We start from the raw sequence: 27,487 nt of genomic DNA, 5'->3' as shown, positions 1-27,487 counted from the left end.
CGCTCGATGTTTTCTCCTATATTTATTTCTTTAAGAACTCTTTTCATAAATTGCCACGAAACCCTATCAAAGGCTTTTTCCGCGTCCAAAGATAGTACTGCGGCTTGTTTCCCTCTGTTGTTTTCTAACATCTCCATTATGTTTATTATGCTTCTTATATTTTCTTTTGCTTGTCTGCCTTTGATAAAGCCCGTTTGATCTTTGTGAATGAGGTCATCCAATATGTTACCCAGTCTGTTTGCTAATATCTTGGCGAAGATTTTATAATCACAGTTTAATAGTGATATGGGTCTGTAATTTTTCGGGGATTCCAAGTCCGTATTCTGCTTAGGTATAAGCGTCATCAATGCCTCTTCCCAAGACCCTGGTATAATCCCTTTCTTAAGAGTATTATTCATTAATTCCTTTAATGGCATTGATAATACCTCCTCCAAATTTTTATAATACTCTATTGGTAGCCCATCCGGCCCTGGTGATTTCCCTTTCTTCATGTCCTTGATTGCATCCTTAATTTCTGTTAGGGTTATATCTCTATTCAGCATATCAATTTTTTCCTGGGTCAATTTTGGTAATTTATGTTTCATCAGAAATTTCTCTATGTCTTCCTCCTGCACCATTTCCTTTTGGTATAGTACTTTATAAAATTCCTCAAATACTTTCATAATTTCATCTGACTTGCTTATAATTTTCCCATCTAATTTGATTTTATTAATTAGCTTTTCATTTCTTCTCTTATTTATTTGCCAGCTTAGAAGTTTGCTAGGCTTGTTGGCCCATTCGAAGTTTCTATATTTCCAAATTTGGATTTGCTGTTCCATTTCTTGCTCTATTATTTTTTGATACTGCGCTCTTAAAATTTTTAATTCATGTTCTGTAATCTTTTTTCTTGTTTTATATAAATTTTTCTCCTTGGCTTTTATTTCCTCCAATAGACTCGCTTTATTTTTTTCTTTATTTTTTCTATTTATGATATTTTGCTGGATAAAGTAACCCCTCGCCACAGCCTTCCCAGCATCCCAGACAATTTTTGACTCAACCTCGCCATTATTATTTAAATCGAAGAATTCTTTCATAAGTTCTTGAGCTCCTTTTTTGATTTTGTCATCGTTTAGCAGAAACACGTTTAGGCTCCATCTCATGTTTTTTTCCCTTTTTGTTTCATCCAGTATCATAGTTACCGGGTTGTGGTCCGAGAAAGTTCGTGGCCCGATTTCTATTTTTTTAATATTTAAGGTCATCTCTTTCGGGAGCCAGATAGCATCTATTCTACTAGCTGTTTGGTGCCTGTTTGAAAAGAAGGTATATTCTTTGTTTATGGGGAATTTGTACCTCCATGCGTCTACCATATTAAGATTCCCCATCATGTCTGAGAATATTTTGGGTAATTTATATTCCTTTTTTTTCTTTGAAATCTGGGCATTTTTAATTTAGCTCCATAACATCACAGAGCTAGCTGCATCAACAACTATTCTAGGGATGTTTCTGCAGTTGCTGCTATACGCAATCAAGAAAAGAGATTTAGCATTTCAAAAGGATTCTAAAATGTCTCAAAATACCTGCTACTCCTAGATTTGTCAAGGCTGGATGCAAGCTTTTCCTATGCCATGGATTCCTCAAGATGGTATTGGGAAAACAGTTACAGGAACATGAGAAGAGCCTTACAGGATCAAAACAAAGGCCTGCTAGTCCTTTAATGCTGTATATGGTTTAGGACGCAGGTATTTGAAGTATTACAAGGTGAAGCTTACTAAATGGCATTGAACAGAAGTGTTAGTGGTAAAGAATGTATTGTTCATTGCCATCACCATTGCAAGGTGCCTTCACATAGGTTTGTGGTTGGTCAGATTTGTCATGGGTTTTTCTCCGTTTGTGTTCATGTTGCCTTCCCAACTGACTCATCACTACCCGCTAGTGAGATGACATGTGTTGAGTAACCATGTCTTCAACATGAGATACTCCAGATTTTAAAGATCCACTACAGGAGCCTTCTTCCCAATGATCTAAGATCAGGCATGTACAACAGGTTGATCGCGATCTACCGGTCAATTGCGGGGGTGTTCCAGATTGATCGCGGCATTAAGTTAAGTGATTGCTGGTGTGCTTCTAATCAGTCAACAACTCTGGCCAATCCTCCCCCGCCAAAAAAGCCCAACAACTCTGTCAGTTTTTTTATCTTGGGAGTAGATCACAGTCTCTTGGGAGTTGGACGTGCCTATTCTAGATAACAATTCATATCATTCCTGACCATTGGTTGCTGTGGCTGGGGCTGATTAGAGTTGGAGTCCAACAACACCTGGAGGGCACCAGGTTGGGGAAGGCTGCTTTGGCAGAACTTCCAGACATGTTAGCTAGTAATTCCTCCAGAGTTATCAGAAAATGATCAAGATCCATCAAAATCCAGTGTTTTATTTATCAATGCCTTGATGGGAAACCACTGGAAAGGTAATGAAAGCTGCTTGGGTCTTTCCAAGAAAGATGATAAAATTATGTATTAAGTTTTAGTGACAGGCCATTCATGGGATGGCTCATGAATTTTGGAAAATGGTTGCAGTGCATGTAGTCCAGTTCTAGCAGACTATTATATCTTCCTGTTTCTGCTAATGGAGCTTGCTACTATAATTCTTCTCTAAAAGCACTATTATTAATAACTAGCATAATGCCTGTCATGATGATTGGTGTGTGCCTGCAAAGGAATTGTATACTGCATACTTTCTACATGTGTGCCTTGTGGGCCTCAATTCACTTGTATAAGAAATGCACATGAATACCATTGGGGAAGGGGTTGAAAACACCTCCCTCCCTAAGCTGGGCAGAAGCTTCCTGGACTTTGGGAAGGAGGCACTAGGCTTTAATAGTCTAATTTACCAAGAACGTTTAGGGGACTAGCCTAGTCCCCCATGTCCATTGACCAAACACCACTGCTGCTTCTGCTGACCCAGCGTTGAGATGCAAGTCTGCTCCTGTATCTAGCCCAGCGCCTTCGTTTATATAGTTTCTTTCTGGATTCTGTTTCTTGGTCACTCTAAAAATATGCTGGAATGTTGTGAATTTGGTTTTCTGCATATGCAGATGATGAAATCTTAGACTAATTTCTACTCTTGAAAGTCAGGAATATTAAAATTAACATGAAGCTTATTGGATCCTTTCCCATTAACTTGTCTGAATCCTCTTACAGACTGCCACATCTAATATGTGTGTATTCAAGCTAGGCCTCTAGTGTCTCAGTGAAAAATCAACATGCACACAGGAATTTTTCTCCTACCACTACCGTATCTTAATTTGTATGCCGAACTATAAAGCAGTGATAATTCAGGATGACTGCATAAATGCTGTTCCCTTGTTTGCATTCTGAAGCTCAGGAAACATAGCGACAGGCCCACTCGGTTCCCTTCAAGCTATTTCAAATGCTTCATCAAGTGGGTGGGTGGGCTCCCGGCACAGTTCTTATTTTGGTTGCCTGTTTTGAACTCTGCTTGGTTCAGCCTTGCCCTTTCAGAAGTAATCCCTGCAGCTGTTAAAATTTACCAATTGGAATTTACTTTTGTAAGGCCTCTAGTTTAGAGAAGGGACAATGAGGAAGGGCTGGCTGGCTGGCTGGCTGGGAAGTGTCTAGTGTTATTTTAATTTCCCTAGCCACCTTCCTTAACTACCTGCTTTGTTGTGCATATCTTTGTGTTGCCAGGGAGGCTCTGCACCCCTAGCACAGACATAATCACAGCAGCTTCTGTAACAAATGAGTCCAAATATGTCCCTGTTGTTATAAAAAGCAAAACAGTAGTTATGGAATACTTTTGTGGGAAACATAGGCCTACTTCATGGTAATTGTGAAGATTGCATTGATGGGCACCTTTGACATTGCTCCCTGGCTGGGACAACAATACTTTGACTTACTTCCATTTTTTTTAGATGTGTAGCCTGCCTCATACCAAATGCTCAGGGCAAATAACAGGATTTGTGTTTTAAATAGTTCAGATATTGTTACTTGCTAGAATTATTTCTACAAGGCATTGGGTATAGCAGAAAAGGTGGAGAAAATCTATTGAACATTTGTTGTTGTTCAGTCGTTCAGTCGTGTCCGACTCTTCGTGACCCCATGGACCAGAGCACGCCAGGCACGCCTATCCTCCACTGCCTCCCGCAGTCTGGCCAAACTCATGCCAGTAGCTTCGAGAATACTGTCCAACCATCTCATCCTTTGTCGTCCCCTTCTCCTTGTGCCCTCCATCTTTCCCAACATCAGGGTCTTTTCCAGGGAGTCTTCTCTTCTCATGAGGTGGCCAAAGTACTGGAGCCTCAACTTCAGGATCTATCTTTCTAGTGAGCACTCAGGGCCGATTTCCTTGAGAATGGATAGGTTTGATCTTCTTGCAGTCCATGGGACTCTCAAGAGTCTCCTCCAGCACCATAATTCAAAAGCATCAATTCTTCGGCGATCAGCCTTCTTGATGGTCCAGCTCTCACTTCCGTACATTACTACTGGGAAAACCATAGCTTTAACTATACGGACCTTTGTTGGCAAGGTGATGTCTTTGCTTTTTAAGATGCTGTCTAGGTTTGTCATTGCTTTTCTCCCAAGAAGCAGGCGTCTTCTAATTTCGTGACTGCTGTCACCATCTGCAGTGATCATGGAACCCAAGAAAGTGAAATCTCTCACTGCCTCCATTTCTTCCCCTTCTATTTGCCAGGAGGTGATGGGACCAGTGGCCATGATCTTAGTTTTTTTGATGTTGAGCTTCAGACCATATTTTGCGCTTTCCTCTTTCACCCTCATTAAAAGGTTCTTCAATTCCTCCTCACTTTCTGCCATCAAGGTTGTATCATCAGCATATCTGAGGTTGTTGATATTTTTTCCGGCAATCTTAATTCCGGTTTTGGATTCATCCAGCCCAGCCTTTCGCATGATGAATTCTGCATATAAGTTAAATAAGCAGGGAGAAAATATACAGCCTTGTCGTACTCCTTTCCCAATTTTGAACCAATCAGTTATTCCATATCCAGTTCTAACTGTAGCTTCTTGTCCCACATACAGATTTCTCAGGAGACGGATGAGGTGATCAGGCACTCCCATTTCTTTAAGAGCTTTCCATAGTTTGCTGTGGTCGACACAGTCAAATGCTTTTGCGTAGTCAATGAAGCAGAAGTAGATGTTTTTCTGGAACTCTCTAGCTTTCTCCATAATCCAGCGCATGTTTGCAATTTGGTCTCTGGTTCCTCTGCCCCTTCGAAATCCAACTTGCACTTCTGGGAGTTCTCGGTCCACGTACTGCTTAAGCCTGCCTTGTAGAATTTTAAGCATAACCTTGCTAGCGTGTGAAATGAGTGCAATTGTGCGGTAGTTAGAGCATTCTTTGGCACTGCCCTTCTTTGGGATTGGGATGTAAACTGATCTTCTCCAATCCTCTGGCCACTGCTGAGTTTTCCAAACTTGTTGGCATATTGAGTGTAGCACCTTAACAGCATCATCTTTTAGGATTTTAAATAGTTCAGCTGGAATATCATCACTTCCACTGGCCTTGTTGTTAGCAAGGCTTTCTAAGGCCCATTTGACTTCACTCTCCAGGATGTCTGGCTCAAGGTCAGCAACCACACTACCTGGGGTGTATGAGACCTCTATATCTTTCTGGTATAGTTCCTCTGTGTATTCTTGCCACCTCTTCTTGATGTCTTCTGCTTCTGTTAGGTCCTTTCCACTTTTGTCCTTAATTGTGGTAATCTTTGTACGAAATGTTCCTTTCATATCTCCAATTTTCTTGAACAGATCTCTGGTTTTTCCCATTCTGTTATTTTCCTCTATTTCTTGGCATTGCTCGTTTAGAAAGGCCCTCTTGTCTCTCCTTGCTATTCTTTGGAAATCTGCATTCAATTTCCTGTATCTTTCACTATCTCCCTCGCATTTTGCTTGCCTTCTCTCCCCCGCTATTTTTAAGGCCTCATTGGACAAGTAATAACCTGCCTCACTGCCCTACTTCATTCTGTCTTAGGGTATTTTGAGGCAGGTTTAGCCTTTTATTTGTTCTAATTAATGCAAGGCTCATCGGTGTGTGACCCACACCAGTTTCTTAGGGATGCTGCGTGGAGTATGTGTGTATCAGAAGTATCAATAATCTATAAAGAAACATTGACTAAGAAGTTATCTGATGCTGAATACATAGATCTTTAGAGAGCCAAGATAAACAAGGAATTCTCCTCTACACAATCACCTTCATGACTGAGATAGTTTGTATTGAAACTATTTTACCCTACCTAAAGATCTCCAAGTTTAGGACTCTTGGAAGCTGAAATTAGTCCAAAATGGAAGCAAAAGCTAATATGAAAGCAAACAGTAAGAAGTGCCTGCAAATTTCTTTGTTGTGTTTAGTTTTATGATGTCTGAGTTCTACTGCTAAAAAAGTTGATGCCCACATTGCTTATTTTTAAAGAGGGTATTCTGAATTTTGCTGGATGTGGGAGAACAAAAACAAAAAACTGTATATCTGCACTACTATGATTCACGTATGGCAGCAGCTGGCATGTAAATCTCAAGCTGTTTTCTGTCCAGAAGATACACTTGACTGTTGGCATGTTGCACTGCCTTAATTGATTGGAATGAAATGCTTTACCTGCTGTTTATACTTTCCCTAAAAAAACAAAGGGGAGCAGGTGAGAAGCTCTTACCCAGGGGAGAAGTTCTGGTGGAACCCGTACTGCCTTATTAGAATACATTGGGGTGGCAGTTTTGATATTGGCTTTGCAGATACATAAGCTGGCTAGATGACATATTAGTCTGAATATCATTTATTATACAGTGGTACCTCGGGTTACAAACACTTCAGGTTACAAACTCCACTAACCCGGAAGTAGTACCTCGGGTTGCGAACTTTGCCCCAGGATGAGAATGGAAATTGTGCGGCAGTAGGAGGTCCCATTAGTGAAAGCACACCTCAGGTTAAGTACGGTTTCGGGTTAAGAACGGACCTGCAGAACGAATTAAGTTCGTAACCCGAGGTACCACTGTAATTCACTAAACAGAGCCTTTGCTTACCTTTGAATTGTCACAAAAGCCCACCAAGGAGTCCCAGAATGAAAAGTTGTAATACGTTTCTGTTGTTGTTAATTCTGATTGTTGTTTTGATGACTTTTGTCCTCTTTTGTGTGACAGCCCATTTTTGGTAATACAAGGGGATCCTCTTGGGTGCATGTGATGCAGATGCTTCTTTTGCTTCTTAAAAAAGCTAACTTAAAGCTGGGAATCTGAGGAAACCTGGCTCTGCATGATTGTAAAAATGTGATTGCTTTGCAGGAATTTGCAACACTGACTAGGGAACTCAATGCATGCCGAGAGCAGCTGTTGGAAAGGGAAGAGGAAATATCTGAACTGAAAGCAGAGCGTAATAATACAAGGGTGAGTAGAGAAGCCCAGTTGGCTGCCTGGTTTGAAAGAAACACCCCCTCCACTTTCAAAGGGAGCTTTTTTTTAAACAAGCTGTGTATAAATTTTATGAAACAAACACAAATAGATAAAAATACTTGGTTTGATCTAGGCTCAAGGTATGCCAGCATAGTTCAAGTTCTCCTGGCTCTGCCAGAGGTATCCAGTTTGCCCTCTCAATAAGGTTTAACAGGATAGAAGGCTTTTTTATGGAATTTCCCACCCAGTGAATAGTTTGATAGGAGACTTGTATTCTTGATTGAATGGTGAGGGTTTAGCATAATCTCTGTAAAATCCAATTTAATTTCTATAGAATGTTGCTGTTTTTTTATTCTTATTCCAGTACAGCTTATGTTTATGCCTGCAGAGACCATTCAGTCCTGTGTCACAACTATCTTTGCCCTACATCTCAACAATTCTGAGCCTCCAGGTGTGCTAAGGAACCTCAACCTGCAGCATCCCTATTACTAGTGTGCAGATTTAAACTTGCCCCTTCTAGGGAAATAGCTTTGTGTACACTTCCAGAATTTGCCTGTTACTGGACCATTTCTGCATAGCACCCACCCTTTACTGTTCAGTACATACATTTTTTCGTCCAACTTTTGTTCATGGTCCAACAGGTTTTTATTTTATTTATTTTTTATTTAAAAAAAACCTGATTATCTAAGGCAAAAGTGACAAGGGAGTCTCTTTCAAAATGCTTTCAGCTCTGAAAAAAATGTCATTTGTGTCATCATAGTTTTGTTTGAGCAATGTGTTTATGTGTGTGTTTTGTTAGAGATCCTGGTAAAGTTATTTCAAGTCTTGCTCATGGCAGAAATGGCCTGCTAGTAAAACCTGGCTACTTTTTTATTACACTTTGTTTGTTTGTTTGTTTGTTTGTTTGTTTGTTTGTTTGTTTGTTTGTTTGTTATATTCTGAAATTAACAAGAGGACAGATAAAGCCTTTTCTTAAGTAACATTGACTTTGAATGAGAAATGTCTAGAACTGTTCCTTGCCTTGCAGCTTTTGTTAGAGCACCTGGAGTGCCTGGTCTCAAGACACGAACGCTCCCTGAGGATGACTGTGGTGAAACGGCAAGCTCAGTCTCCATCTGGTGTCTCCAGTGAAGTTGAAGTTCTAAAAGCATTGAAATCTTTGTTTGAACATCATAAAGCACTGGATGAGAAGGTGAGGCTGTTTTGGGAAGTGACGGCATAGCTTCAGCAAAACCAGCTATTTATAACCCACGACCTTTCAGTTACTGGTCTCTAATGGCCCAAAGTATTGCTTTTGGTCAGTGCTATCTTGCAGATCTCCCATCAACTTTCTGGTTATGGGTAATTTCCAGCCTGAGCCAATCATTTGCCCTTTGAAGAATGGTCCCCAAAATTACTGCTTTGCATCCTAGAAATATGTTAGCAGGATCGAATCTGTGCTAATGCTCCTTTGAAGGAGTATTCCGGCCTTCCACTCTCCCAACCCCAGTTCAGCTCTACACCCAGTGATATTGCTATATGGTGTTAGTGTAGTAGCTCTTCCAAGTCAGGCAGATCTCTGCTGAGATCCTTTTATGCTTATTCTACTTGGCAGGTTAACTCAAGATTCCAGGCTTTAGCCCGCTTCATCATACTTAGTGTTTCTTGTTGCTTGCAAATCTACCAGAGATGCCGGGCTTCTGGAGCCACGTACTGTTCTTTTGTGCCCTCTCACGTGATGAGGGGAGTGCGGCTTAATTGAATTATCTGTGTTATGAACTAGATTTCCTGATGGTTGGGAGCAGGGGTGGTGGTGGTAGGCTACTAAACTACCTGAAGCTTCCCTAAGGGCTGTGTATCAACTCTGCCTTTGAAAATATATATTTTTTTCCTTTCAGGTGAGAGAGCGCTTACGGGCAGCACTGGAACGAGTAGCTACACTAGAAGAACAGCTTTCTAGTGCTCACCAACAGGTAAATATTGGGTTTCAGATTGTACTGTGGATTTCACTGAGGTGAAATCAAAGAAACTAAGACTGTTGATTGCAGAAAAAAAAATGTATCTTGCAGCACTATGTGACATGCGATCCACTGTTGATCTTTATATTTTTGTTTCAATTTTTGGACTTGTGACACAAGCTCCTGTATATTTCTCTCTTATTTTCTTTAGACAAGAATCCCTTTTTAAATACTCCTCTAAAGCTATTTTATACTGATATAAGGAATTTTGGTAACAACCCAGGTAAACTTGAAGCCATCGTTATGAGAGATAATTAAAATAATTGTGGAAAGCTACCCAGGCTACATGGGGTTTCATAAACAGAAAAAACAAAAAATGTACAGGAAGGGGGAGGAAGGACCAGTTGCTAAGAAGCACACATTGCAGCAGCAAACTTATGTTGAGATAATATTGCAAAGGGGAAAAAAATCAAAATAATTGTGGTAAGTAATGTGACTAGGTAGCAGAAAGAAAGAAAAATATTACAAGATTAAAGGTGAAAGGAAGATACAGGATACACCCCTGCATGTCACAGACCTGATCAGTTCATACCTCACAGCTTCTACTTGAAAAACAATAATTGGACACATTAAATGTATTCATGCTTTTACAATATTGTGTGGTTGGGCCCTTACTTTCCAGGCTGGTCTTACACAAAAATAAGTCAAATTACCTGTAACAGTGCCAGTTACCTATGCTCCCACACTAAGTTATTGAATCACTTTGCATAGTAAAAATCCTGGCTTTTACAGAACTCTCCTTCATAAGCATGTGCAACGACAGCTTCTTAACAGTGACAGCAACAATAACAATAGAAGGTGGACAAGAAGCTTTCTGCATGTTCTGCATTCTTATTTTTCACACTTAAGGAAACCTTAAGTACAAGTGTTTATTTAAAATGTATTTTGCAGGTAAGTGCTCTTCAGCAAGGCCCCTCCCAGAGGGAAGCACCTGTAGGAGAAGATGATAAAAGGACCGAGGGAAAAGAATCGGGGCAGAAGCTACTTTGGAAGGTGAGAGCCATCTTTCTTAGAAGTGCAGAGTATCTAATGTAATATTGAAGTACTACAGTGGTACCTCGGGTTAAGTACGCTTCAGGTTACAAACTCCGCTATCGCTTCAGGTTAAGAACTTTGCTTCAGGATAAGAACAGAAATTGTGCTCTGGCGGCGCACCAGCAGCAGGAGGCCCCATTAGCTAAAGTGGTGCTTCAGGTTAAGAACAGACCTCCAGAACAAATTAAATACTTAACCCGAGGTACCACTGTATGTGTTTACAGCTGTGGGTCATTCAATCAAAGGTACAAAATGGGAACCCTTTGCCTACTGATATATTTTATCTTCCCTTACTATTTTTAAATTATGCAATAATAGGCCTGTTGAATAAATTTCCAGTGGCAAGTTACAGCTACCTCAAAATGCCTCCTTTTCAGAAATGACCAGTGTTACAGTAGCAATCTAGCATCTCTTGCATACTGTTAGAATGAAGAAGAACTGATAGTTCATTTGGTGAGCTAATTTATTGAAATGTTGCTAAGTGGCATTTGTTTGGTACTGTGTTTGACTGAGTAGTGCATATTCCTTGGAAACATAGTTCTTTGTTATGTGACTTTCACAGAGACTTCCTAATGGCTCTATACATCCGGATGATGAGGCAAGCCGGACTGTGGAACTGCAGGAACTTCTAGAGAAGCAAAACTTTGAGGTAGCACAAGCTAAAGAACGAATAGCTGCTTTGGCTGCCAGTGTTGCTGAGCTAGAAGAAGATCTAAGCACAGCCAGGAGGGACCTAATCAAATCAGAAGAAATGAGCGGCAAGTACCAGAGGGACCTAAGAGAGGTGAGAGAGTTCTGTTTCAGCAGCATAAACTATGTCATCGAGAGAATCTCTGAATCAACTTTAAAAGCCATCTTATTTTCTCCAGGTATAGCAAAAATAAAATAGTCTCAGCATCTGCTTGCAGAAAGTTATTGCTGTTTCTAGTGTGAGCTTACTTATTCAGTGTCAAAGTAAAAAAAAAAATCTATCATGACTAGAGATTTGCGACCTTCCTCTCAGTTTGCTCAGATAATTTATTGGGTTTTCAGTGTTCTAGTAAAATACTTTGGGGTGGGGGGACCAGTTTTTCAGGTGTTCCCTGTGAGTACTCTAAAAGTACAATTACCATTTTCCTGCCATTTCCCCTTCCCTGCCAGCTCTCTACTTCATCAAGCCAAAAACCCTGGGGAAGAGCAAGACATGACAGATAGGGGGAGGGCTCTCAACAACACAGGAAAGGCCTTGTGGCTGCAAATGGTGCATAGAGCATTATTTCTTGCAATCATGAGGTTTGACTCTGGTGGGAGCCTTCACCACCATTTGCCTTGTCCCTCAAGTTATGGTTGTTTTGAGGGGCAAAGATGGATGAGGCTGTTGGGCAGGGCTGGAGAGTGGTGGAGGCAAGTGTGAGCCCAACTTTGATTTGGAATCAGCTTTAATGGTTCCAATACAACCTTTCAAAACGGGGCCAGCTTATTAATGCGGGGAGAGTTTGCATTTTGAGCTTCAGTGTAGTACCTCAATAGTCATAACAAGCCCTTCTCATGCTGTGGTTCAGGCAGATTTTTCTATCATCATAAGGGCCATACAACCACAAAGTTCGTGACTTTCTTCATGGCTCATCCTACCAGGCTTTGGCACAGAAAGAAGACATGGAGGAGAGGATCACCACCTTGGAGAAGCGCTATTTGGCAGCCCAAAGAGAAGCCACCTCCATTCATGACCTCAATGATAAACTAGAGAATGAGCTGGCCAATAAAGAGTCTCTCCATCGCCAGGTAACAGGCTTTAATGGCATCCCCTTAGTCAATGCCCATTAACATTCTGGCAGCCACATTCTGCACTAGTTGAAGCTTTGGTCATCTTTAAGGACAGCCCCCATGTACAACTTGTTACAGTAAGCCTGTGAGTAACTTACTTTAGTATGGACTACTATAACAAGACTATTCCTGTCCAGGAACGGATGCAGGCTGAAGCTGAGTTTGGTCACTCCCCTTTTCATGACTGCCATTCTGCATTGTTCTACAGTGTGAGGAGAAAGCACGGCATCTCCAGGAGCTTCTCGAACTGGCAGAGCAGAAACTGCAGCAGACAATGAGGAAAGCTGAGACGCTGCCTGAGGTGGAAGCTGAGCTGGCTCAAAGGATAGCAGCACTCACCAAGGCAAGTACACAACCAGAAGCTGACTTTAAATCCCAGGGTACAGATAGGGTTTAGTGTTTCTCCAGAACGTAGAACTTTCCTGGGATGGAGGAGAAAGGTGGAAGAAAGAGGAGCTTTTTAATTCATGTTACAAGTATTACTTTTTCCTTTCTGCATTGTCTCTTCTGTAGTAGCTGGATATCATGAGCCACTTCTTTGGATGGTCGCCTCTCCTAAGGAGGTTTTTTCCCCCCCTTTTTAATGATGCTCTAGCAGGTCATGCTGGGTTTTTCATAGGTATGTTCATAATCTGAAGGCAGGGCTTGCTTCTCAAGAATGACCTAAAGTGCATTCTTTTCAACCAAGAAGCCAAGCACTGCATTGGACTAGGCAAGCTTGGAACAAGGGATTGAAGTCAATTTACCATTCCTGAGTCTTTTACCTCAGAGACTGCTACCTTCATACAGACTTTTAAAAATGTGACAGGAGCATAAATCTCTGTTAAACTAATTGTGCAGCTGTTAAATGAAATAGGCATTGCGAGGAGTGATATGGACCAGGAAGTTGCTGTGAAGTTTGTACAGCAAGATTCAGAAGGCCCATATGGCACTTCCTGAAGCCTAGCTTGGTGCAAGGTTATTTTAGAGTTGAGCTCAGTAAGAATCTCCAGTGTATTAATGTGCTAGTGCTTGAGAGAGACCTTTCCCATCATCCCTCAGCTTATGTTTAACACCCACCCAAATATCTCGTGAGAACAAATCCACTATGGTCACATTCCTATATTTTTGGGTAGTACTGCACTCTGCCTGATTGCTGTGTCAGTATGTTCTTATGTAAGAACATGTATCTCTTATCCCCGCTCCCTATCCCAATTCCCAGAGCTTGTAAGAATTGTTCATTCCTATGGGACTGTTTTGTTCTGTGTAGGCAGAAGAAAGGCATGGCAGTATTGAAGAACGGCTGCGGCAGCTGGAGACTCAGTTGGAGGAGAAGAACCAAGAACTAGCAAGGGTAGGTTGACTTCTGTAGAGTATATAGCGCTGTTTTTTTATCATTTTGAGCACCTTATTTACAGCACCACAGTCAGGATCCTGTTGTGGGAGGGGAGAAAGATGATTTGGAGATAGCTTCTACATTTGCTACTAGGATTTCCGTTTTTTATTCACAACTGTTGTATCACATGGTTGCTGCAAGTCTTTGACCACGCTGTTACAGCCTGCTTCTTTATGGCTGAGTTTTGATAGCATGGTTAAAGTTGTGACACCCAGGCACACAGAAAACTCCTTTATAATTCAGCTCTGCGTAGTGGAACAATTGTATCACAGATGGTGGTCAACACTTCTGAATTCTATCCAAGTTCTGAAATAAAATGGGACTTCTTATAATTTCACTCCTACCAAAATCTATTCATCTTCCTTCCTGATAGCCCCATAATGTATACTAACAAAACATTTATTTTGTTTTGGGTTGCCATTTCAAAGACTTTTAATACTAATTTCATTGAGCAGTTTCACAATAGTAAAATAATTGCAGGGAAAGGGTTTTTTGTGTCATTATTATACACAAGAATAAATCTGCACCACTGAATGATATAAAATCACTTCTTAATTTGCAGTGTAGATAATATTCATAGGGATTGGACTCCCCACTGGTATAAGCTGATGCAGTGTAACCAATAACAGTTAGGAAAGTGGATTCTCAAATCTTCCAATCAATGTGGTGGACATAGTATGCTTATGAAAACTTTACTACATTAGGTTGTTAGAAAGAAGGCTGTTTTGGAGGAGATTCTTCAATGATTAGGGCTAATTTTACAGCAATTTCAAGGCAAATCTGCTTTGAATTGCTTGGTTGATCACAATTCCCCCTCAACTCCTAAACAGGCCCGTCAGAGGGAGAAAATGAATGAGGAACACAACAAGCGGCTGTCAGATACTGTGGATAGGCTGCTGAGTGAGTCCAATGAGCGGCTTCAGCTTCATTTGAAAGAACGGATGGCAGCCCTTGAAGAGAAGGTATGTATGTATTAAAGGTAAAGGGACCCCTGACCATTAGGTCCAGTCGTGTCCGACTCAGGGGTTGCGGCGCTCATCTTGCATTACTGGCCGAGGGAGCCGGCGTATAGCTTCTGGGTCATGTGGCCAGCATGACAAAGCCGCTTCTGGCGAATCAGAGCAGCGTACGGAAACACCGTTTACCTTCCTGCTGGAGCAGTACCTATTTATCTACTTGCACTTTGATGTGCTTTCGAACTGCTAGGTGGGCAGGAGCTGGGACTGAGCAACGGGAGCTCACCCCGTCGCGGGGATTCGAACCGCTGACCTTCTGATCAGCAAGCCCTAGACTCTGTGGTTTAACCCACAGTGCCACCCGCGTCCCATGTATGTATGTATTAGACACCTCTTAAAATTAGCTTTATGGGTGTCATACACAACTGGCCTTTTTGCCATGCTATGTTTAAGATTGAAAAGATAATTTTGCTGACAGGATGGGACTGGAATGTTGGGGTCATGCTAAAAATAAACTGAGATCATAGCTATTCTTGATCAGTTAATTCCAACTATTGAGTCAGGCCCAATATTCTTTTTAAAATGAATGTTAACAAAATACTGTTGCTATGGAGTAGAGCGGTGGTTCCCAATTGGTGGTTGCATAACCCATCCAGAGGGTCTGTGACACTACTCGTGTGTAACAAAAACTACCATAGAGATAACAAAAATTTCAAAAGTAGGGGGTCCATGGCTTGGCTTAGCTAACTAGAAGCCACAAGTAGAGGATCTTAGAGACTTGTTTTGCAGAGAAGGCCTCCTTCTTTGTTGCCTTGGGCTCTGCTGGTCCCTTTGCATCTTCCTTTGGGCTTAGTATATTCTAACTAATTCTAAGGGATAGAGGATTGCACTTATGGCTTCTTGAATGATTTGTTGGTACAATTTAACTGGCTGCTGCAATAAATGTGGAACAAAATTTTGGCTTTTAGGATGCTCTTGTGTGAGTTCAAGTCTCAGCTACCTACATCTTCATGTTTTGGCATCTAAGTATTTGTAGTGGTATCAAAAATCCATTGTTCATTGAAGATGGATGGGTAATTGGATGGATGGGTGGGAAGATTTTAAAAGTGTTTTTGTTACTTTACTGTGCCAAATTATTAGCTCATGTGCATGGTTTTGAAGTGGCAGTCTAGCCTGTACTTTTGAGATAAATACTGCTGTAATGGCAAAGAGTCTATAAATATTTGTTAGTAATTTGGATGGCACAGATAGCAAATTCACTTCCCACCTTATCCCTCAGATGAACCGTCTTAAGTGTCCCTACCACTTTCTTTTTCTTCTGCTAGTGTGTAGCAATTGTAATATCTATGCTGTGTGAAGTTGGATCTTCACTGTGCCAACTTCAATGAGAAGAATCAACCACTCTTCTTTCCTTTCTCTTCTAATTATTATCATGTACTTAGATTGCAGCTGCATTGCACATGTCAAAAATGTGATAAAAAGAAAGTCATAAAGAAAATAATCTTCATTTGGTCTAGTTGTCTGTTGAGCTCTGATGTGTTAGGCCAGAGGCTGCAAACCTTTTTGTACCCACAGGAACATTTAGAATTTTGAGAGTGTTCCGGGGGCACCAGTCAAAACTTATCTTCTGTGAGTGGTGTGGCATAATGCAAAATGGATGCCATCTAGAATGGCATAACATAGACAGCCACTCTGGACAACTTTATGCTTATCATAGGAATTCAGCTCTGTAGTATTGGTTTTGATCATGGAGTTCACACAATATTTATTTTATATAAGCACACACTGATGCTGTTGCTGTCTAATAGAAACAAGGTGCAATCCTCAGTACTAGGAAAATACAGAAGATAGCAACACCACTCTCATTTCACAGAGTCCACTTTGTAGGTACCTGCACATTTTGCCCCATAACTTTCTTTCCAGGAGGGGTTGATATTTACCTAAAAATAAATAAATAAAAGCTCAGAATGTGGGGCACCTGTGCAGGAGCACCAGCAAAATCGTTTCCAGGTGCTACAGTGCCTGCAGGTGCTGGACTGATGACCCCTGTGTTAGTCGTTCCATCTCAAATGGTGGTGTCCCCCCCCCCCAATGGCTGTTGTGCTGGATCTGGATGTTCAGACATTAGTGACTTTGACAAGCTCTGCTCAAGGTCTATAAAAAGTATTCCTCTCTGCATTTACAATTCATGGACCTGATTAGAACACCTATGCATTTTGAATGCTAACTTCAGTTGTCTCAGTTCTCCTGTTACTAGAGTTGTTTAGCTCTTGGAGTGTGACAAGCTCCAAATTGCACAAAAGGGAGCCATATAGGCAGTCAGTGAGGCACAATTGCCTGGCTGAAATTCTCTGGGGAAAGACAGGGACTTCTTCAGTGCAAAATATAAAATCAAAAAATCAAAAAATCCTAAGTAGCACCTTAGAGACCAACTAAGTTTGTTCTTGGTATGAGCTTTCGTGTGCATGCACACTTCTTCAGATACAGTACATTCTTCAGTGCAGTACATTTTCAGGGCTGGAATGCATTTTTGAAGCCTACCCATTTTCAGCCCTAGCTCTGCTATGCTGCCAGTATGATAGAGACCTGACTCACACCTCTTCATATTTTTTAAGGATACACTTCTTCTTTCTCTCCCCCCCCCCAAGCATGGAAGTGGGAACAGAGGAAACTCCCATACAAGGAGTTAGGTGTATGGTCAGGTAACACACAAAGCAAAAAGGTCCACCAGCTTTTCTTTCTATCAACAAGGATAGCACTCAGTCCCATTTATAGAAAATTCTTCCTCTGTAGCTAATGAGCCCAGAATTTAGGGCACCAATGGGCCATTACCTCTTCCATTATCTCATTTATACTGGTGCTGAATAATAATAATAATAATAGCATTTTGCATGCTCTACATCCAGGTGTAAGTGATTTTATGTGAGTTTAGGGAGTAATGCTGTGGGCTGAAATCCTAATTGTTTGACCATCTGGGAACTCCTCCTGCTCTACTGGTCTCAAGTTTAGAAACTTGGCATAAAGAACTTTCATTGGCTCAAATTTGTCACTGTCAAATCTAAGTGGCCTTGTAGGTTTCCCAATACCATTTGCCTTTATTAATGCAATAAAATTATTAAGTGCTTAATTTGTTTGTAAATTGGCACACTGCTGCCTTTGGAAGTGCACAATTTTTTTTTTAGGTTAGACCAGTATTACTGTACAGGAGTTTGTTTATTTTTTTAAAGACAGATTTCTGATCTATTATCACAGCAGATGGAATTCAGTATTAAGGTCAAACTGGCCATCAAATTAGGCGCATAGATTTGGCATGCAATACTTCGGCATGCAAATTGTTCATGCCATACTCCAGGTCTGGCTCATCCCACCCCCGATTTTATTTTTTTAAAAACCTTGCATGCTTTGCCTATCCACTTGACAAATATTGCATCTAGTTTGGCCTTCAGAGGCAATTTTACTCCAAGGTAGCTCCTATCCATGTCTAACATTCTTTTTAGCGATTAGCAGTTAATTTTTGGCAGCCTCACTAGAGGCTCATGTGAACTCTTGTGGAGGGATCACTTCTACGATTACCTGTTGCATTTCAGAGTTCTCCAGAAAGCCACTTGAACAGCTTTACTTAGAGACCTAAATAGTCTTTTGGTCCCTTGCTAAATGAGCATTCAGCCTGATTGATTTGTGGAGAGATGAGCCAATGTTGGTTTCTTAATGAGTGTTCAGTCTGATTTGTTTGTGGGGAGATTGGATGAATTGCATCAAGAAAGCGTTAACCCACACTTTCCAGTGCATTTTTCTGTCATATTCCTTACCACAAAAAGTTTGATCATTTGGGGAAGTGGATTTGTTTTGCAAGAGCTCCAATTTTAAATCAAAATTGAAGCACCCTTTCTCTCTCTTGTAATTACTCACCTTTGCTTTTTAAGAACACATTATTACAAGAACTGGAAAATACCCAAAAACAAATAGAGGAACAGCAGCATGACAAGGTAAATGCCACTCCGGGGAACTGTGGAAGGAGTGGCAAATATATTTGTTAAGTGCATTTTTGTTGCCTTGAAATTGCATGATCAGAAACTGTCAAATGGTTGTATCATGATCACCAGTAGTTTCCCAGCAGCAACTGCTTTAGATCACTATAAATAGTTTTTTTTGCTTCCCTGCTGCGTCCTCTTTTAGAAGAGAAGCTGATCAAACTCTGTTCATTTCCAATGAGTAGGATGTCCTCATAGAGGACTGCAGTGGTTCTGTTCTGCCCACAAACACTGCATTTTGGGCAGAATTTTAGTAGGGATAGGTTCTTACCTAAAAGGTAGTAAATTAAACTGCAAATAACTCCCTTTAGAGTCCTGTTTAGTGTCATATCAACATTTTAACTGGAGACCTTTCCAACCCCATTGCCCTAGCCAAAGTTCTTGTGCAGGCGTCTGCTGGCAGGGCTCATTAATTGACTCCCACCCTTTTTATGGATGTAGCAGGACTACTTCACTCCCCTACCTTTAATATGTGGACAAAAATTGCACTATATTGCATGATCTTCTTGTTTATGGTATTCAATGATTTTTAGGATAAGCATTGGCTTTTGGGTCACTTCTGTCTACAGCTATAGATTTCTCACTGTTTGATAGCATGACCAAATAGATTCTCTGAGCAACAATAGGAATACAATTAGTGTCCAAGTAGCATTCACTTGCTGCATGTAAGAGCCAATAACCAATAAGTGCCTGCTTTTCCTGCACCCTTTTGCCTGCCTCTTTGTCCCCTTATTCTCCCCTGCTTTCCCTTCAGCATGATTATCTACAGTTGCTGCATGACTTCTGAGTTCACAGATAGTATGAAATGTGTGTGTTACCATAGTTGTACTGGCTATAGAGAAACTATTTCTTATTTTGTTGTGAACAGAGAAGGCTGTCAGATGAAATTGACAAACTGAGATTAGAAATTGACCAGTTAAAGACAAGAAGTGGATCTTTTCTTGACAGTGTACATACAAGGTGAGAATATTATTTATTTTTCATGGCAAATACCTGTGTGACAATTTGTTGTTGTTGTCATCATCATCATCATCCTAATCATTTATTAATTTTGTATACCTCCCTTCATCTGAAGATCCCAGGCCAGTTCATAACAGAAACATACAAAATGCATTATAAAACAAACACAAACCAATGACCCCACATACTGATGTAAGGGTGGTTGTCTCTCTGAACCAATGCCTCAGCCTGTGTTGCTGTATCTGCAGACTTTTCATTGATGTTTCTCACATCCCAGAGTTCTTCACATTGAGGCAGAATGAGCAATCAGGTGGGCTGCATTTATTGAAACTTGTAAAAATGTTCTTGGCAAAATTTTAGTTTTGGCTTCTGTTACTTTGATATAAGCTGCTGAAATTGAAGGGCTACCAGAGCACAAGTGGCTGTGTCACAAATTGTTTTCATCTTAATGGCAACTGAAACATAGGTCTTCTGCATACCTGACGGTTGTATCATAGCAGAGCCTTATTACTGGTGGTCCAACTGGGTTTTAGCTGCACAGTTCATAGAATAGAATTGTAGAATTGGAAGGGACCCTGAGGGTAATCTAGTCCAACTGCCTGCAATGCAGGAATCTTTTGCCTGACATCTGGCTCGAACCTACAACCCTGAGATTAAAAGTCTCATGCTGTTGGGCATCCTGGAGATCTGAACAGGAACACTGCAGACTGCTATGTTTTGTTGCAAGTCCTTCTTGCAAATTGAAAATAACACAAAAGAAGCTTTCCCACTCTCTTTTGCCTCTTCAAATTCTAAACTGGCCTAATAAAATTTATCTGAAAGCAAAATCTGACTCTTTGCTATCACTGTGTGATCCAGTAGAGGGTGCAATTACACAACATGCCAGCAAAATAGATAAGACAGCAAGCACCTGCAGTGCTCTAGCTACCAGTGTTTTGCTTTTGTTTTGGAGCCTCACTGGTAAATAGGAAGGATAACCTCTCTAATGGGCATCTGTTCTTTTCAAAAATTACATATTTCATATGTTGAGAGTACCTCAGTTTATAAAACAGGGTGAAATTCAAACCTGTATTTTTAACATGGAACTTTGGTGTGTTTCATTGTGTACCTGATTATCTTGCTAAAGTTTATTTAGTCAGTACATTGTGGTCTTAAATGTTACCTGTCTTAAGCCTCTGTGATTTAATCTAAAATAAATATTGATCCTCAGGTATTGTCTTTTGATTGCAACCTTTAATAGATGTAGTGGACACAGTAACCTGTAGTAGGTTGTCTACGCCATTGTGCTAATCCTGCTCTTAGTAGACAATATAATTGCCCACTCTGCACCATGGCTCCTTCAATCCTTGGCATGTCCAGTTAAAGATTCTCCAATAAGCAAGCTGTTGAGAGAACTCTTCCTGAGATGCTGAAGATAAAGTAGTATTGGGCTAGATCAGTGTTTTTCAACCACTGTTCCGCGGCACACTAGTGTGCCGCGAGATGTTGCCTGGTGTGCCGTGGGGAAAATTGTGTTTATTTGATTCCTATTCAAGAGAATTACTTTATACATAGTCAATATAGGCACAGAGTTAATTTTTTTAACATTTTCTAATGGTGGTGTGCCTCGTGATTTTTTTCATAAAACAAGTGTGCCCTTGCCCAAAAAAGGTTGAAAAACACTGGGCTAGATGGACTATTGGTATGATTGGAATAATGCAGCACTGAATGGAATTTGTGCTGACTTTGGCAGTCATGTGATTGCTACAGTGAACACATTGTTGCAGTTCAGCCCACATTTACTCTGCTAGTATGTAACCCATTTTTTAAAGTAGCTTCACTGTGGAATTATCAAATAAGCATTACTGCTGCGAGTGCTGTGTTTAACCATGACTATTCATGCAAATTGACTTACAAGCCAGGAAAAAAAGGATGATGGTGAAAAAAAGAAAGCTGAAGCCTTACTGTAAAGGGAAGCCATTGGAACTGTCATGCCGGGTCTTGCTAACCCTTGTAATCCGTAATCTGTTAAACTGTAATCTTCAGAGACAAACCACAAGCCCTGTAATGTGCTATGTTGTTTGATCACTGTTTCTGGTAATAAGAGGCATACAGACACAGTTAAATATGTGGCTGTTATGTTCATATATAATGACATGTTCTGCTTTTTTATGAGATAAGGAAGAAAAGTAAGATGAAATATGACATCATGTAGCTTCACTCCTAATCCATCACTGGTGGCAGTCTCTTCATTGGAAGAAAATAGATGATACCCCTTCCATGTACACTTATCATTGCTTGTTCAAACAGTCTACTGACAGATTCCTGACTGCATAATCCTTTGCATGTCTATTCAGAAGTACGCCCCACTGAGGTAATTGGGGCTTACTTCCAGGTAAATATTGTGTGAGATTGCAGCCTGAATTCTCTACACCAGGCACGTCCAACAGGTAGATCACTGGACGTCTGTGGTAGATCACTGGCTCCCCCCAACAACTTTGGCCCACCTAAAAAAAGCTCAAGATTTTCTCCCGGCACCCCCAAAAACGGGGCTTTCCTCCTTCCTAGAAAAGTGCTCAACAACTCTTTCACCTGAAACCCAAAAAACCAGGGCTTTTGTTCCTAAAAAAAGCTCAACAACTTTGACTTGAACCCCAAAAAGGGGGTAAATCACTGCCAGTTTTTAACTCTGTGAGTAGATCACAATCACTTGGGAGCTGGCCACCCCTGCTCTACACTATTCAGCCATTATGGATTTAATTCAGCTTCTTTTGTCTGAATCATGCCTACTTTAAGGAACACCTGACAGGTTTTTCTTTCCCCTGCTTTGCAGAGATGGATACTATGTCCCCCTACTGCTGTCTCCAAGCAGAACAAGAAGATGCATGTAATGTAGACACTGGAGTTTGAAGGGAGAAAGTGAAGCACTATTGTCTTTCACCTTCTCACTTATCAATCACTCTTGAATATGTTCCTACTAATGGTCCGTTTTTGTGTTCAGGTTCCATACACTCTGTAAATTATTCATTTAGCCACTGAGGTCTGCAGTCTTACATTATTGTACAATGAGGGGATTTTCCAATGATTTCTCCCCCACCCCATGGTTTCTCACAGCCCCCTAACTTCTTCAAATACCATTGTTTGAATACCTGAGGTTTCAATGATGATTTTCATATTCTGCTATTAACCTTAGCAATCTAGAATAACTTCTTGTTTAGGGATATGCTGCAAAATAAACCATAACAGTCTTTTTGAGCCAAAGGGTTAATGGAAAGGCAGATGGGACTGAAACTGGCTCTGTAGCTTTTGCTACAGGATGTGTCCTTGTATTGCAGAGGCAGATAACTGTGTTGGATTCTCCCCCACCCCCAAATATCCTGGAACACCGGAGTGCTCAAATGATAGGGCTGGAAAGTTCTGCACCCACTGGGGATCTCAGCTGTCACTTTGATCTCCTTCTCTCCAGACTGAAATGAGGCTCTTATGCTCAGCCAGTGTGATGAGAGATGGGTTGGTAGCCTGTATGAGAGCCTGGTGTGGCATGTGATAAGTTTGGCATATAAACATTTAAAATATTACTTGAATATACTTTTGAAATTACTTTAAATTTCAAAAGTGTGTGTGTTCACTCACACACACAAACACACACATGTACTTTAATAAGAGACCCCGCATTTCAAGCTTGCTTCTAAAAAACTGAAACTTAATACCCTTTCAACTGACCTGGTGGGCTTGCATTCAACTTTAAGTAGAAAATTATGAGCTGCTTATTACTTGCTAATCAACGGAATGCTTCTTTGATTTTCATATTCTGCTATAACGGAATGCTTCTTTAACATTCAGGGTCGAGTTCTTCAAAGTTTGGATTGTCACACCCTGCACTCTTAAGTGCTTGTTTAGCTATATATATTGGCCTCTGTCCAACAAGAAGGGACATGGAAATGGGTGTTGCACATGTGTTTCCCAACACTGAAGAGATTATGGAGCAAGATCTTGAATACCACTGATCATCTATTTGGAGGAAATGGAGTTTTCCTTCCTTGACTGATGATTGGCAGCACTCTAACCCCAACTTAGTGATTGCTATTTAAAGTCTATTGTGACATTTGTGTTTTTATTGTCTTAAGCTTCTTGTGACTACTTTAAATTACTTTGTTATAGAGTAAAAAGCATTGCAAAAAAAAATGAACTCCTGGAATGTTCTTTTCACTCTTTGGGAAACACACATGCATCACCAGTGTCATCTTGTTGAATCAGGGTGCTACTGAATAGCTTACTTTCCTGATCTTACTGGGGGAAGGTCACTGATTTTCTTTAAAAATAAAAATAAATTCAAGGTGTTTCATTTACCAAGGGATGGACCCGTGTTGACCAGAACTGCACCCTGTTCCCCACCCAGTTTGGACTTCCCTGGTACTGGTTATGGACCCACATTGCTGGCTGAATCTCAGTTATCCAAAACTACATTCACTGTGCATCCTTGTATGGATTTCCTGTTTCTCCAGACTTACGATTAGTTGAATATTTTGGCTGTGAGACAATGATAGCATACTGTGTTTCTCAGTGTGTGTTGCGTTATACTGTCAGTATCTGAAATTACTATCTAATTTTAGACTGGTGGTTAAAAAGACAAGTAAAAAATATTAAAAATATTTATTACGGATTATCCCCATCAAACAAAACTAAATAATGCTATTTTTATTTACTTAGGACTTTTCTCCTCTCCCACTCTTTTTCTTTCGTAGGTCGCTTGTTGGAAGCACTCCAGACCTCAGGTATCCCCTGAGTACTATTGTCCATGCACCAGCTGAGCCCTTTGGGACACCCTCCAGTCTTCACCGGGCACCAAAGAGCCGATTTACAACTCTGCGGGAAGACCCCTCCAAGGTAAAGCTCCTGATGTTTGCCTTGCTCCAGCTAATCTTTAGCGGGTAGCTCCAGTTACGTCTGCATCTTGGAGCATATCACAAAATCTTTGTGATGGTAGCAGCTGCAGCAGCTGTCCTGCGCCTTTAAACGAGGGGCTTTGGCCTTTCACTCGGCAGTAACAGCTGCAGACCTAAACCCCTTCTGAAGGAAAGAGACTCCCTGTTGTGCAGAAAGGCCACTGGATGGTGGCCAGGATAGTACTTATTTGATGGGCTTCTGCAGAGGATGGTGAGATGAAGTTTCAAAGGTCTTTGCTATGCTGTGAAATCTGGGCAAGAAAGAAGCCTGCTGGAGCCCTTATGCCTTACTGCTTAGTTTGAGCATATACTTGTATTGTTATAATTACTCCTAGAAGCCACAGGACTTGCCTGAATACTATAGATGTAGCTACATGTTGAGAAGAGTGAGAATGTGTTGCATCTCATCCATTTAAGGCCCACTTTCAAGCTTGAATGCAACTTGAATTCACTTAAGTTTTGTTTTATTGGAAGTGGCTCAATTCAGTCCATTTAAAACGGGCAAAAGTCAAAGTGTGAACGCCTTGGTGAATTTTGTTTGTTTGTTTCAAGGGTAGATAGATGTAGTATCTGTCTTTTTTCTGAGTGTATTGTTGGAAGAGTTCAAAGGATCAATTACCGTAGTTGCAGAGTATAGGGAACAAGGATTTGCTTCTTAAGCTCTAGTGCATCTTTCCTCAACTTTGGATCTCCAGATGTTCAATTTCAACCCCAGCCCAGTATGTCCAATGGTCAGAGATTATGGGAGTTGCAGTCCTACATCATATAGTAAACCAAATATGGGAAAACTACTCTAGTGTAATGAACTTACAGCTCTGTATGGAGCTCACAAATACAGTTAGAGAATGGACAACCATGAAATTAATAGCAGAAACATGGATACTGTAGAAAAATTAGTTGCTTATTCTTTTGATAGCAAACTGTCATATTTATGCTGAGATATGAATAGTAGACTGTTATGTGTACTGTATATCAAAATGCTTTATTGACACTTCAAACCATGTTTTGCATGATATTCTGGCAGACTATAAATTGTGTTTTTGTGCTTTAACAATATGTGGTCCAGACAAAGCAACATACTGCTTGCTTACTTTGAGATGGTTTAGTAAGCCTACTGAACTTCTTTCTACACAGTTATTTAAAGGCATGCTGCTGACCTGTATCAAATATGGCAACTCCAACGCTATAGCAAGCCATTCCCAGACTGCCTTAAACAAAAGAAACTATGTTTCTCTTAGCCATTTCTCTGGCCTTCCATTTACACTTTGCTCTATTTGTAGCCAAGTGAATGCCAATGAAGGCTGCTTAATCCCGAAAATAATTTCCTTAAATCCTGCTGCTGCTGCTGCTGCTGCTGCTGCTGCTGCTGCTGCTACTGCTGCTATTGCTGCTATACCTTTGAAAAGTTGGAGATTTTCAGAGGAACAAATCCACACTCCCATAAATTCTAGTCTCAGCATAGTTCTATCAAGGTTGGCTAGGTGAAATCACCCATAAAAAGGTAAAGGTAAAGGACCCCTGACAGTTAAGTCCATTCGCAGACGACTCTGGGATTGTGGCGCTCATCTCGCTTTATTGGCTGAGGGAGCTGTTGTTTGTCCGCAGACAGTTTTTCCGGGTCATGTGGCCAGCATGACTAAGCCGCTTCTGGTGAACTAGAGCAGTGCATGGAAACTCCGTTTACCTTCCCGGCGGAGCGGTACCTATTTATCTACTTGCACTTTGACGTGCTTTCGAACTACTAGGTTGGCAGGAGCTCACCCTGTCGCAGGGATTCGAACTGCCAACCTTCCAATCGGCAATCCCAAGGCTCAGTGGTTTACACCACAGCGCCACCCGTGTCCCTGAAATCATCCATAGCCCAGGATAAATGAAGGCCCTTCATTTCAGAGTACAGCTATGGGAAATGCCATTCTTCCCTTTGGCCCCTTCTAATTGGAGTTTTAACATGGTGGTTGCATGAGTTACTTTGTGGTTTTATGTATTCAGGACTGGGACCTTGCTCAGCCAGGTGGGGTCCTCGCCACTACAAGTCACACCTTTGACAGTGACCCAGAAATCTCTGATGTTGATGAGGATGATCGGGAGACTGTGTTTAGTTCCATGGACATGCTGTCTCCAAGCGGTCACTCTGACGCCCAGACCCTTGCTATGATGCTGCAGGAACAGCTTGATGCCATCAATGAGGAGATCAGGTATGGAATGGAGCAGTCTATCTCATGGTATTGACTTGAATCTATCTATATTTTCACAGTGACTCTGAAAAAAATCTCAATAATTTTGTTTGGACTACCTCTCAGAAAAAGTGAACTGCTTTCAGTCATCTCTAATCTCAACCTTCTGAAGATCTCAAAGCATAGTATAGATGAAATAAAAAAAAGATATAGTAGTGTGCATAATCCATAAAGCCAGAAGACATGCTGTACCTTGTAGCATTCTCTCTGGAAACCTTAAAAAAATAAGATGGGAGGAAGAGCTGAACCTGGGAAGGAGATGAAGACTTGAAACAACAAATTTTGGTTGCTGCAGAGTAACCTAGCCACATAAAGGCCCATGATTAGTTACTAATATTGTCTCAGCACTGGTTTGAATGTAGTACTAAACAGAAGCATATTCTCATCCAGTGTTCCCATGCTTTAAATTTTGTTGTGATTCTAATGCCTTCAAGTGAAACTGTGAAGTTTTTTGTTTTTTTAAGGTTGAGGAAACTAATGTTCAGGAAGCTTGGTGATTTCCATCAAATCTTTTCTTAGATTCCGCAGAGTGACAAAATAGGCTTCTAGTTCCTGCTTTAATTTTCTAATTTAAGGGAAGAATTCAACATTGAGCTATGTTTGCCAGACTGAACATTCCCTCCCTCCACTCTTCCCACGTGCACTATTCTGGGGGTTCTCACAACTCCACTCCAAAAGCCAGGGTGTGTGCTAAGGGAGGGGGGAGGGGACAGCTCTCTGGCACAAACAGAAGTCTTCATGCAGGACTTCTACTGATGGAACTTGTTAGGTGAATCCTACCCCA

The 27,487-nt window shown here is 40.9% G+C and overlaps 1 protein-coding gene across 8 annotated transcripts in view; it reads left to right on the top strand.

Moving 5' to 3' along the window:
- The window catches only part of PPFIA4 (PTPRF interacting protein alpha 4), a 110,466-nt gene that overhangs the window by 52,234 nt on the left and 30,745 nt on the right, over positions 1–27,487 (top strand). For 6 of the 8 annotated variants that reach the window (XM_033153140.1, XM_033153139.1, XM_033153138.1 and 3 more), the window contains 13 exons: positions 7,280–7,381; positions 8,415–8,579; positions 9,265–9,339; positions 10,276–10,377; positions 10,982–11,203; positions 12,034–12,180; positions 12,431–12,565; positions 13,472–13,555; positions 14,428–14,559; positions 18,477–18,539; positions 19,453–19,544; positions 24,269–24,410; positions 26,459–26,664. In XM_033153140.1, coding sequence (XP_033009031.1) covers positions 7,280–7,381; positions 8,415–8,579; positions 9,265–9,339; positions 10,276–10,377; positions 10,982–11,203; positions 12,034–12,180; positions 12,431–12,565; positions 13,472–13,555; positions 14,428–14,559; positions 18,477–18,539; positions 19,453–19,544; positions 24,269–24,410; positions 26,459–26,664 — 1,667 coding nt within the window. The remainder of the gene's footprint in view (positions 1–7,279; positions 7,382–8,414; positions 8,580–9,264; positions 9,340–10,275; positions 10,378–10,981; positions 11,204–12,033; positions 12,181–12,430; positions 12,566–13,471; positions 13,556–14,427; positions 14,560–18,476; positions 18,540–19,452; positions 19,545–24,268; positions 24,411–26,458; positions 26,665–27,487) is intronic. The other 2 variants (XM_033153142.1, XM_033153141.1) reach the window with 1 other exon arrangement.

The sequence above is a fragment of the Lacerta agilis genome, chromosome 6 (genome assembly GCF_009819535.1).
Source record: "Lacerta agilis isolate rLacAgi1 chromosome 6, rLacAgi1.pri, whole genome shotgun sequence".
In the NCBI taxonomy this organism is placed as follows: Eukaryota; Metazoa; Chordata; class Lepidosauria; order Squamata; family Lacertidae; genus Lacerta; species Lacerta agilis.
Note: the sequence above shows the minus strand (reverse complement) of the source record. Positions and strands in the feature narration are given on the sequence as shown.